Source organism: Chaetodon trifascialis, chromosome 16, assembly GCF_039877785.1.
Source record: "Chaetodon trifascialis isolate fChaTrf1 chromosome 16, fChaTrf1.hap1, whole genome shotgun sequence".
NCBI lineage: Eukaryota > Metazoa > Chordata > Actinopteri > Chaetodontiformes > Chaetodontidae > Chaetodon > Chaetodon trifascialis.
Window position 1 is genome coordinate 7,230,351 of NC_092071.1, and position 13,393 is coordinate 7,243,743.

Consider the following 13,393-nt stretch of genomic DNA (forward strand, 5'->3'; position numbering starts at 1 on the left):
TTAACAGATGCTTCCTGCCCTGCAGCCCAACCCACACTACTTCACACATACAAACACACACATGCAGAGCGTCCCTGGCACCCCTACAGGTTGACCCAGGGGCCAGGTGCAGGGGCAGCTCCACCCTTTGGTTCCCCTGTGGTGTTTTTGTTAATGTTGGATCCTGCTCCACTCTCTTGGCCCACATCTCAGCCCAGACAGAGCTGACTAGAATTTCTGTACCAGGGCACACAGGACAGGAAATTAACTTTGTTTGCTCGCCGACCTAACCCTAATCCTGATCTCCAACGTTTATCAGACATCTTATTATTATTACATGACAAAAACTCGTCTTGACAAGAAAAGAAAGTCAGAGCGCCTGCTAGATATGAGCTGAGCTGGCGCGAATATGGTTGAAAAATGCCATTCTTTCCATTATGGCCCGAATTTAGAATCATCTGGCTGCTTTTGGTGTGAATGTTCCGTGCCGCTGTCAGCGTGTGGCGACTAGACAGTCTACAGATGTGCATAAGGAGCTTAATTTGTCAATGAATATTCAGAGCAAAAAATGTGAATGCTGAAATGTGGTTATAATAACAGCTGAGAGCTGAGGAAAAAAATGACTGGCTTACAATTCAAACCAAAAGAAAGAATTGATTTAGTCTTCGCTTCAGAGGTTGGTTGATCACCTTAATGTGTGTCTGTGTACTTTAGAGCACTAAAAAGAATAATTTACTAGCAAATTAATGGAGTTCAGCGTCTGACCGTCCTCCTGCCTGATCACATTTGTTTGCATACAGACACACCACACTGTCTGCTTCCTCCTCACTCATCTCTCTCTCTTTGTTGTTCCTCTCTCTTTCTCACAAATTCACGAACACCCACAGAGCATCACCCGTCCATCTCATCCTGTGTTTATAAATGCCCTTGAAAATTATCCAGTAAAGGCTCTCTGGCTGTGCAGGCAGAGGAGGGGATGTAGATCAATAGCAGTGAGATAATGGGAGCAAGGGAAATTGGGGGGGTTATAGCGGCTAAGGGTGGTTGAAATATCAGCACCAGGATGTGTGTGTGTGTGTGTGTGTGTGTGTGTGTGTGTGTGTGTGTGTGTGTGTGTGTGTGTGTGTGTGTGTGTGTGTGTGTGTGAATGGGTGGGGGTAGCAGCTTATGACTGACACAGCTCTGGTAGGTGGAGTCAGGGGGAGTCATTTATGTGTATATGCACATGCACTGTATAAATGAAGGTATCATTGTGACCACTGCAAGTATGTTGGTCTATGCGCGTGTGTGTGCTTGCGTCTATGCATTTGCACGTGTTAAACTATATGATCCAATGAGTGTGTGTGAGTGTGTGTGTGTGTGTGTGTGTGTGTGTGTGTGTGTGTGTGTGTGTTTATGTGCACAAAGGCTGGAGTGCGTCTCCACATGAGCAGCCTCACTTTCAGTCCATTTAGCCCAGTAATGTCGACCTGCTTGGGCATGTTAATGCATACAGGGCTTGAGTGGGCTTTTCACTCTAAAATTTCAGCCTATCATAGCTAATGGACAGTAATTACACCATTCAGGACACAACACTGGCTCTTTAATGCCACTGTACCCATTGAAACATTCAAAAAACACTGCATTTTTTTCTTAGTTCAACATCAAAAGGTGAAGTCTGGCAAACTACTAAGCGAGCAAGAACCTTTTCTGTGACCTTTGTCTGCACTGTAACTAGTATTGGAATTGGTGCTATTGTGACAATATGTGGCAGTGCATCATGTGCACAAGATCAGCTGTGAGGAATATGCAGGAAAGACAATAAAAGACTGCGAACAATGTGCCTTTGACCAATTTGGCAAATGTTCCTGTATAAATTAAGGCTTTAAAACTACATTTATATCTTCCGTTACAGTGTCCTTGAGTGGGACACTGTGTTGCTCCCTGCTTATTTAATCTGAAACTTAATGAATAGCAGGTATCCACATAGCTAAATGATTTAAAGGGAGCACTTAGCAGCATACTCCAGTGTGGTGCGTAGAAGTCATTTCAGTAATTTTTCAAAAATCTAGGAAGTGACAGAAGGCAAATGGAGAGTCCAACAAATGCTAAAAAGGAGCAAAAATTTGCTCACAAGCCAGCAAAGCGGCATGTTGTGATGTTTCAATTTCATTTTTCATATCTCCTGACTTACAGAATGATCTTATGTAAGAGATGCACAAGCAAAAGAGCAAGAAAAAAATTAGCAACCATGTGTGTTTTTGTTTAGAAGGATGGAATAGTAATTCATGATTTATGGGATGTGAGTTGGGCATGGCCTGGCCTAATGCAACCCATATTGATCTTTATCGCCCCTACTTCCTGTGCATATGATACCCTACACCTCCCTCAGCATGCTAAAAGCACTCTCTCTCTATTGTTGCCTCATTCTCAGATTCTCTCTCTCTGCTGTATGTCTTTGTCTCTCACTCATCTACTCTCTCTCTCCTCATGCTCTTATCTGCCCCCCCTCCATCTCTCTGGGCTCAAAGGCCACATTACCTTGACACCTGGTGTGAGTTCTGTCAGGCCGTCAATCAGGCTGTCTGTGGGCTCGAGGTCAGAGTAAATCTGTTGAGGCCAATGTGAAGAGGCCGTGGCATTACATCACCTGGCAAAGGTCGTCCTCTCGGTGCACAGAAATGGATCTGTCAACATATTCAGGTACCAGGGGAGCCACGGTGCAACTATCTAATACTCCTTTAATGGTGCCTGCAGTTTCCATCCACTGATCTGATGATGTGGAGGACTACAGTACAAAGTGCATTTTATGATTGAAAGCCAGCTACAACCTGTTGACCGCAGCATTTTTTCAATAAAGCAAATATCATCTGGATGAAAACCGTATTTTCTTGTATTTTATATGTTGTTCTTGTGTAACAAAGCAAAACTGAGCCTCATAAACTGCTTATTTTTTGCTGATTTGACTTGTCTGTCACTTCTTCGTTGGACAGGGTGCAGTTACAATGACCGCACTGGCCCTCCACAGTGCTCTAATGTCACCTTCTGGCTAATTTGAATGTCCTGGGTCTTGTTTTGGTCTGCAATAGCCATCAGATATTGCCCGTTTTTCGGATGGCATGATAACTGTTTACTCAAAGCTTGATTATAAAATTAAAAAGTACATTTCAGGTATTTCGCTGACACTCTCATAAATACTTCAAATGAAAAGGACCTCTACAAGTCTGACTCAAAGGCATCATGACAGGATGGACCAAAGCTGCAGGATGAGAAAAAGTCTCTCTAACCATTAGGAACCATATGAAACCACTTGTATGTTTGCTGGTTTGATGTGACCACACTTGGTTATGGGTTGTTGCCAATAGCTCCTCCATTTAAACCCTAACAATCACTTCATTTCATCTTTCAACTGAAATCAGTGTGGTAATTACTGGAGGTGCTGTCTCTATCCCTCAGAGTGACATCTGACCATGTACCTTCTGGACTGAAGCGTAAAGCTTCAAGGCGCTCAGTTCCTAATCAGACTCATAATGCTGTCCGGGCATGAAGCCACAGCACTGAGAAGAAGGGTCAATAAACTGTACTGAAGAATAATTAATCTCCTCACTCCACTCAATAGAGGTTCAGCAGTTTAATGTAGCTATGTATCCTATCTGATCTGATGATGAATGGTAGGCCAGCAACTGTAGCTTGAATCGAATATAGCATCTAGCTGTTTAAACAGGAAGTCTGACGACACTGAACAGCAAACCAGAGGAGTGAAGTGCTGTTTTTACTTTCTTTCCTCATTCAGATCTACTTTGTACCCTATAAAATGACTTGTTAGAAACCATCTTGTTTGGTTTTATGCTGTTTTCTTGTTGTAGAAACATTTTAGTCTGTTTCCATGGATGCTGTGTGTTAAGAGTGGCACTTACTTGGATATGCCAGACGCTTTGTCCGTCTACCTGTCCATCTATCTGACCCGCCTTGCATTGCCCTTCCTGCCTTGGCACTGAATCCATCATCCCACTGAATCACTCCGCTACCAACACCTCAACAGCCCCATTACTATTCAACGCAGCATGGGCCCACACAAACTGATTACGCCAATGTTCAGCAAGGCCCATTGATTGCTGAGGGAAGCAAAGGCAGCAGCCTGGGTCAACCTGAATGTGGACCTGCTGCACTCTGCCAGGGGAGTCTGCAGCTCAGAGGGGGGAATTATTACAATTCTTTTCAGTTATGCGCTTGTGTTGAGCGCAAATCCTCCTATCAGTGAGGCATGACACTTCCTGTTTTTTCAGACAAAAGCTTATCTGGTTAGAAATGATTGATGGTGGGAAATCTGCATAGCACAAATGATAGAACAGAGAAGGAAACATTCCTCAAGAAAGACATTTATGAGTCATGCAAAAACCTTTCAGCTGAGCAGCAAGAAGACAAAAAGTTAGACCGGCTGCAGTTCCTTTAAAGGAACCAATAGATACTGGCTACGTTCTCCCACAGATAGAGTCCATACATTTTTTCCCACAAGTCTGAATATTCAATTTCACTTCTTCATCCGTATCTGGGAGGCATAGTAGGAAAGTATTGTTCAATCAAATAGACAGTACTGCTTAAAGAGAACTATGAGTAAATATGCTTAAAATAAGTTACTGCCGTTGGTGCCACCATTATGCAAAGCGGCCAACTATAAACCAATTTTTGATGTAATTTTAAATTCACTGTTACACAACGGCACTGAAAAGCCAAAGAGAAAGGAGCAAAAGGGACACACGAGGCAGCTAAAAGGGTCGTAAGTAATGGGTGCCATTTGGTGCAGAAACAGAGAGCAAAGGTTGGACATGTGAGGATGCAGATGGTTTTAGAAGGAGCTGGTGTGATTTATAAGACAGGAAGCAGAAGATGAGTGAGGATACAGCCCAGCAGGGCAGCAACAACAGCAGCATCAGACTGGCAACAACAACAACGGCCCCCATTATTGATGTTTAAATAATAGATGCAGGAAGAGAGAGGGCGAGGAAGAAGAAGAGATGAACAAATAGTAGGGGATAGAAGAGTCCCTGACTAAAAACAGATGAGAAAGGAAGCAAAGGGGGAAGAGGAAGACAGTAGGAAGTCCCCGCTTAAAACAGATGGAAGAGACAAAGATAAAGAAAGACAGGGGGAGAGCAAACAAGAACAGAAACTGGGAAGGCTCGACAGAGAACAGGTCCCATGTTGGCAGCGGGGAGGGTCAAAGAGTTCAGCGGCAGAACATTTTGACAAGTCTTGCAGCAGCGGGAGGACGTGGACTGGGGTTGCGTTCCACCGGGATGAGCAGGATGTGATTTAAAGGGACAGTTCATCCATAAACACGGCACAATAAAACAAAAAAATGTAAGCAAGATGTTGAAAGCCTCTTTAAGAGAGCAGCTCATGGCAGCGGACTCTTCAGAGGACACTATTCTACCCCGAGCACAGCTCCCTTTTAAAGTTCTGTGCAGCTGATTGGAGATGTAAATAAATCTAGGCCTCATAAGTGCTCAGTGCGTCAGAAAAAAGGCCCTGCTGGCCCCACAGAGCAGCTCCACTGGCCTACATTTCGCTGTCTGTCATCTGATGCCAAATTTCCAGCCGCACAGTCAATATTTCAATAACTATGCTCTGACGTTAGAAATTAGAGCAAGCGAGGATGGCATGCTAAATGTTAAGAGCTGCAGTTCAGAACAGCGATAACCAACAAAAGTGTCTGCATGGCAAAATAAGCTGTGTGCTTCCCATAGAAGTTCAGCCGGAGGATTACTCTCTAAGTCTGTAGTAAATAAGGTTGTAGAAAAGAGCGTAAAAGCCTGTTGGCAGCTGCAGATTCCCTGTAGAGAAGTAAAACTAAGTGATTCAAATGAACAACAATGCTCACCAGTAGTAAGTGGACTAGTTCAGTTTTCAGATCAAAATTTCATTTAGGCTAATTAAGCCTCTGACTGGTGGGAAATGCATTAAATGCGAAGCTGTCATTACGTGCACTGCTGCTTTATTGGCTGGTGAATCGTTCGAGATGAATCAAAGATCACTACGGCAAGAATATCGCCAATCCCAGCCAGCGCAGGCCAGCCAAAACTATCAAAAGAGGCCGACTTCTAGAGAAAATAATTGGCTGCCATTCTGAGAAGGCAGTCAATGATAAAATTGTGAGAACCTCTTGTGGAATAAAAATCACTGCTTCAGAGGCTTTCTCTTTACTAATGTATTTTTCTGTCTCTTTCTCGCTCGCCTCTCTTTTTCTGTCTTTCGCCTCCCTCAAGTTACAAATCACGCTCCAACATGGCTCTTCATCTTTCTTCCTTGCCTTGTCCCTCCTTTCCCAAGATCCCAGAATGAATTCACAAAACCTTTTCAGGGAATTAAAATCCCTTTGCAGACCACCCTCACACTGTCTTCCACTTTGCCTCGCTTCCCTCCAACCCCACTGCAGTGTTTTTGATAGCGGCTGTACCTCCAGACAGAGCACACGTTACCTAATAGTAGGAAAAAGGAAGCTTAATTAACCTTTGCAAAAGGTGGGCTCATCACAGACGCTGACCAATTAACTATGGACTTCAAACAGGTTGAGCTGGAGGACAATCTCAGTGGCTCTAGATGAATGAGCGGGACTCATGCAGAGTCAGATGGGCCAGTAATGACATACAGATACAACATTCTCAGTTAAGCTGACGCAAAAACAACATTTAAAGGGAGAAAAAAACTGTTTGTCTAAGTTGTTCTTTACTTCTGGTTGTAAACAATACTAATGAGAAAACATTTGACTGACCAAAAACCCAATTTTGAGCCAATCAGTAGGCGATCAGGAGCCTTGAGATTTGAGAAGCCAACGAATGAGGTCACCTGCTCTGAACTGCAGATGCTGGACTGGAAATAATCTGCAGCTGTGAATAGATTGATGAATCAGGCGGCATTAGCTTATCAGTGATATATCGGTGTCAGCGTAAATGGCAGCCAATAAGTGACAAGAAATGTCGGTGCAAAAACGCCAAAGATAAGTCTGAGGTCATACAGAAGCTGCAGCTATTTTCATAATCTATTACTCTTTAAAGTACCAAACAATCCCTTGTCCTAGCTTTCTTATGGCTTTGTCCTGTGAGATAGTCAACTGATAGTTTGAGAGCAAACGCACACACTGTAAGCCAGTACATACAAGGTCATGCACAATGTCACTAAAGATGAGCAAACTGGATGTGACACTCGCACAGTTAAAACTACAGTTTACAGAACTGGACATACAAGGTTTTCATGAGGCAGCAATGACGTTAGAGCCCTCGCAGAGTGAGAGATCTATGCATAATTTGGATCACACAAGAGATGGGAAGCATTAAAGATGAGTAATAAGGTATTTAAGTTCTGTAGCTGTGTGTGGTACAGATTTAATGCGTTATCTTAGATTGAACATCTTCTCACTTTATCCCCTTTCATCTCCAGGGACCTAATTATTACTTATCGTACTGACAGCGTGCACACACACACACGCACGCATAATGAAGACAAACATCTCTGAGGCTTTCGGCACCCAGACAGGCGCTCCCAAAGAGACAGACACGTAGGGATCTACCCGACAGTCGCTCCGCTTGGACGACCAATGAGCCGTGCGGCAGAGGGGTCCCGGCATGTTGTCACTCAGCTGACTCTTTTTATGATGAAGCCTTTTTCTTTGAATATCAAACAACAAAACAAGGATCCATAAAAGACACAAGTCACGTTTCATGCGCTCTAGCTGCGTCGCTTGCATCATCAAGAAGTTCACCGGGGGCTAGGCTAACTCTGGCGGATTACTCTGAGCAACTAAAACTAGGACATCGAACTGTTAATTATACACTTGGCTACATCATTACCAGTCTACAGCTGACTGCTGGGAGACTGCTGACCAGATTAGACCGATCAGATGGATTAAATGTACACACTGACAGATATAAAGCAAACCTGGGAAGTATATGAATAGTGAGTTTTTGCAATGCCAACAGCAGTATTGGTGCCAATCATGTCTGATAGCAGGGGGTTGGTCAGATACTGTACTCATGCACTTGCAACTATAATACTTCTCCGATACCTCAGCACCAAATATCACTTCATGGCGTTAACCAATTGAACAAACTATGCAAACTCTGTTCTGCTAAACTGTCAAGAGGAGCGGTGAAACACCAGCAAACTGATAAAACATCTAAAGAGCCAGAGCAACAGGGAGTTGAAGGAGTGTGCTAAAGCTAGCCGCGGGAAACAGCAACAGCTGACTTTGCAGCTGGAGAAGCGAGAGAAAACGTGTGGAAAGTGAAAGGCTGTTCAGCTCAGTGGCACATGTCGCAGATGAAAACAGAAACAGGCTCCCAGCTGATGATGCAGAGAAGCTTCTTTTCATCTAAAACAACCTGCCTCTTCTCTGAAAAAGACAGACAGCGCTGACATATGATGACATATCATGTCAGACAATACAGTTTCTGAAATCGACTGACTGTGTTAAATTTAAGTGAGATATTTAAGAAAACACAGAGCTGAATGTTAAAATGTCAGCAGCAGCAGCAGCAGCAGCAGCAGCAGCAGCAGCGTGTCGAATATTTAATTTGTCTGAAAGTGAGGAACATCTGATGAAACATGTTTCCAAAGTAATGGTACTAGTACTCGGTATTAGCAAGTCCTTATACTTCACCATTAGCGTCAAATCGCATCTTACACGGTCTCATCATAAAGTATAATTGTGAGCCTTCAGATTATTATTATTATCAGTTTCATAAACTGATACTACTATATATAAACTAGACGCTATAAATAATGCAGCTTCATTTGCAACCTCCTCCATCATCTGTGATCTTCAAACACTTTACTTTCAACAAAAGCAAAACGATTTTAAAAATATAACCAGTCACAGGTGCACCGCACTGTGGCTTCCAAAGACTATTTTTGGAAACCCTCAGATCCGTCCGTCCTTTGGAGATTCAGGAGTGTTGGTGCAAAGAAAGGAAAAAAAACCCTTCTTCTTCATTCGATCAAAGCTCCTCAGCGACCACACAGAGTACACTGCAATGTTTTCAGATGTTTCGATATGTCATCAGATTTATCCTCTGAGACGACTAAACACTGCACATACATGAGGAGTTACACACAAGGCTCTTTTTCACACACTTTCATGCAGATCTATATAGTATGCAGGTGATTTTAAGTTTTTTAATTCATCTTCCCTTGACAGTGACGGCACGGGAAAGGGCTTTGGCACGGTACCAGCTGTTGTGGACATCAGTATTTTTCGGGACACAACAGTTAAAATTCAAATTAAACAGAGGAAGCAAAGCATGAATGCATTTCTAAACAGTCATTCGTCACATGCATATGAATCAACCTGGTTTTCCCTCATCCACACCCTATCTCTCTTTCTCAGCAACACACACTCACACACACACACACACACACACAGGCAGCAGCATCCTAAACCAGAGGCACTGGCCAGAAAAGGGATTACGACATCGCTTACTTTGGAGGACCACGGCTGCAAGCAGTTGGCATAGCAACGGACCAGGAAAGCCATTTCCACAGGAGGGAGGGTGCCAGAGAGGGGAAGTTTCCCCTCGTTCACCAAGAGATGAAGAAAAAAGAAAAATAAATAAATAAGTCAACGAGGAGGGCAAGGGCTGACGCTGATCTTTTTGTTGCAATTGTCCAGAAGAATCCTCAGTGTTGACTTGGCAGTAAAAGGCAGAAGATCAGCTGTCAGACGTCGATACAGAAGGAGACTTAAAGTCAAGGCAGATCCATCTATATGTCAAGCTCTCTCTGTTTGACTAAAGCATTGAAAGGAACAGCAGCAGAGACGCTTAAAACACTCCAAATAAACCTGTGCAGGGAATCTGCTGAATATTCAAGCTGCATGGTCCAAGAAAGAAATCCAACTTCACATCCAAATTCAGTTGATTTTTCTGCAGAAAGTTAAACGTAGAAACTCAATGAGTCATTTTCTTCTTCTTCCTGATCCACTTTCCTTCTTTACAAAAAGCAGAGGTTCCTCTCCTCAGCAGATGAGCCAGTGCTGGATGAAAAGAGGGGCTTGTCTGTGCATCTGCAGCCTCCTGGGAAGAAGCCTCTTGTCTGGCTTAAAGTCACCCAAACAGTCCCTTCTCACCTCCCAAAAATCCTGGATCCTTTGCCTGCAGCACTCCTCTCCTCCTCATTCACCGTCTACGTCTGTCAAACTCCTTTCTCAGTCTCTTTGCAACTCTTTATCTCTCTAAAGAGCTCCAGTGGTGCAGCTCCATGACAGAGCCCAGTGATCCCGCTCCTTACCCCTAGCCTCAAGCTCTCTTCCCCTGGTTAGTGCTCCCACCTCACACCGGCATTCCTGCTCCCCTCCCACCCTCGGAGATGTGCGACCGCGGATAGGATGCTGTGCTGTGGAGAGCCAGCCGCTAATGGGAAGCGGAGGAGAGAGTGAGAGCGAGGGAGGAGGGAGAAGGGAGGAGAATCCAGCTGAAAAAGAATGACATCACCTGTGCAGCGAGAGAGAGAAAGGGACAGAGAGAGGGGATGGGAGGTGGCGTGGATGAAGCCCGAGCAAGCAGAGGGAAACTGCATTAGATGGATTGGCTGCTGCGCAGATGTGGATGAGAGAGGAAGAGATGAAGAGAGAGAGAGAGAGAGAATGGGAAAGACGGAGATAGAGAGGAAAGAGAGGGAGCATCTTTATTGATCGGCTGGTAACATAAAGCTGAGTATATTGAGGCAACCCCCTCCCCTTTGTGAGCATAAATTACAAAAAAAAAGGGGGGGGGGCATAAATCACAGAGCCCCTACCTGATACAAAGACAGACGCCGGCGGTATTTTGGCGAATGTGAACACGCGACACAATAGCACAAGCCGATAATGGGTTTTCCCCCCTCGCGTCTGGAGGATTTGCGACACAGTAGACGGGATTTCAAGAATAAGAAAGGCGCATTACAATCACAGATAAATCTCTCCAACACAATACATCACTGAGCAAAACACTGAGGTAATAAAGACTGAGAGGTCTGGAGCTGTAAACTATTAGAGGCAGAGCTGCTTTGAAAGCAACTACAAATAATTACCGGAGGCGGTTTATTCCACTTGCAGCACCAAATATGGGACACCACCAGAGAAAGTTAGACTGAAACTGGTTTTCCAATCATTTCAGCTTCCAATCGACCAAACTACCCAAACCCACCGTGCATTGATCTGGTGGTTTCAAAGGCAAAACACGTCTCATGATCTCAAGTGAAAAGCAAAGTTTGGAGTGTTTCAAAGCATTTTATTTCAATATGAAGCAGGCCATTGAAATGAAACAAGGCTATTGTTTAACCTTGACGAGTAAAAGTTTCTACCAAATCACTAAATCAATGCTTAATGGGAATCACAACCCCTTTAATGAGCGCTAATGAAGCAGAAACCAGCGGAAACAAATAGCAAAACCGTGACTTGAAACAATGATTTTTACTCCTTACTTAGAGGACACCTGGAGACTACAAATATGCTTTTTCTTGCAGGATAAACGGGTATTTATCTCAAAAGAATCTGAAATTTGTTCCATAAATTTCATTGTTTTTTCCTCAAAAAATGACAAATTTATTATGCTAACTTCTCTCATCTTCTCCCAAACTTAACATCACTGTGAAGCAGTGTTCCCTCAGAGGGAGTTACACAGTACAACCATCCCTTTTTAAAGCATCTGTCACAACAACTTCTGAAAACTTAATTATTTACTGGTTTAATGCAGCAAAGGCATGTTCTGCTTCACTTCCTGAAGATGTAAAAGAGTTTAAGTAGCCCACACGTGAATGAGGTAAAACCTGTATAAAAAAAAAAAAATAAAAAAAAAGGGTCTTCTGTAAGTATTTAAATAATTGAAATAATGAAATAATTATATTTTATTTTTGGTGCCGAGCCTTCCGGCCGTCCTCTCTCTCTTTCTTCTTCTGTTTCTGTCGATAAGAAAAAGATGAGAGCGAGAGGAGGGATGAATTGAAAGCAGAGACAATGGGAGCTGTCTGGTTGTTTGGATTGCTGATTCTCCTCCAGCTGAGGAGAGATGCGAGCTTTTATTACCAGACGCTTCGGGGGGGGTCTTTCTCACCCTCTCCCTTTCTCTCATTCTGACCTCCCTCTCTCCCTCTCCGTCTGCCTCTTCATCCTCCTTTTCTCACTCAATCCCCAATTTTTTTTAAATTAGCCTTTTCCTTTTTTTGTCCTGCCTCAGTATCTGTTCTGGTTTCGATGTCTCGTCCCTTTGAAGATCTCCTCTCCTCTCATTTTTATCCTCTGTCCATCCACCCCTCTCCCTCTTTCCACGCTCCCATTTTCATTCTCTCTCTGCCTTCTGCTACGAACCAGGATCTCTACCCTCGATTCTCTCTCCTCTCTCTGTATGTGTGTGTGTGCGTGAAATGATATGCACCTCCCGACTAAGAATGACATCATCTTTTTACTCCGCAGCCAATCAGATGCAAGCACATGGAGCCCTGCCTTCAGAGGAGTGTTATGTACACAAGAGAGACAGGAGGAGAAAGAGACAGATAGAAATAGATATGGAGACACATAGCTGGCCAGACAGACGCATATACGGACAGACAGACATACATACATACATAGAGACAGATGGATAGACAGATGGATGAATAGATAGAAAATGGGGTGAAATTAAGTATGTATCTCATAAGCTTGTGTTTAGACTGTGTGTGTGTGTGTGTGTGTGTGTGTGTGTGTGTGTGTGTGTGAGTGTGTGTAGTGTGTTCTAACTGCAGTCTTTTCCCTTTCCCATACTAGTGTGTGCAGCACTTCATCATTCCCTTGCCCTACTGTCAAAGCCCCAGCCCTAATAAATGCACGCACGCGCACGCACGCACGCACGCACGCACGCACGCACGCACGCACGCACGCACGCACGCACGCACACACACACACACACACACACACACACACACACACGCGCACACACACACATGCACAAACGTATACACACACACAGCTGCTGTGTTTGCTTTCTCAAAGATAATATCACAAAGGCTAACTATGAGAAAGGGCACCTGAAAAGAAAACCACTTTTCTAAGTATTGGAAGTTTCGTGAAGCGCCTGCAGGAAAAAGCTGCGTCCAGCTTTGGACAATTGACTGGTCTTAACACCAAACAAAATATGGATTAAATATTTAGAGTGCATGCTGATTAATTAATGAGCATTAATTAAGTTACAGATCACCACTTTCTTCATACGGTGTGAGAGAATTTTTTGCTTTTCTTTATCGATGATTGATGAAACACATGAATCATTCAACTTCCTATTTTAAAGACACTGGAGACTCTTGAATCTCTGCTGCAAACTGATGAGCAACTTAAGCTCTGCGATCACTAGGACATTATACTAGAACCAAGCAATGACCAAATGCGCTGCCAAGAACCAACAAAATCGAAGCGCTTCATGACATCTGCTGA

At 43.7% G+C, this 13,393-nt stretch overlaps 2 protein-coding genes across 5 annotated transcripts in view; one reads left to right on the forward strand and one right to left on the reverse strand.

Moving 5' to 3' along the window:
- Positions 1-13,393, reverse strand: part of rapgef6 (Rap guanine nucleotide exchange factor (GEF) 6) — an 85,412-nt gene that overhangs the window by 60,328 nt on the left and 11,691 nt on the right. Inside the window, exon 1 of one of the 3 annotated variants that reach the window (XM_070983561.1) lies at positions 9,434-11,072. The exons of the other annotated variants lie outside the window; for them this stretch is intronic. Coding sequence (XP_070839662.1) covers positions 9,434-9,487 — 54 coding nt within the window. The 5' untranslated portion in view covers positions 9,488-11,072. Of the gene's footprint in view, positions 1-9,433; positions 11,073-13,393 lie in introns of those variants that run through there. 3 annotated transcript variants of the gene reach the window in all.
- The window catches only part of irf1b (interferon regulatory factor 1b), a 181,563-nt gene that overhangs the window by 6,362 nt on the left and 161,808 nt on the right, over positions 1-13,393 (forward strand). The gene's annotated exons all lie outside the window — the stretch shown is intronic.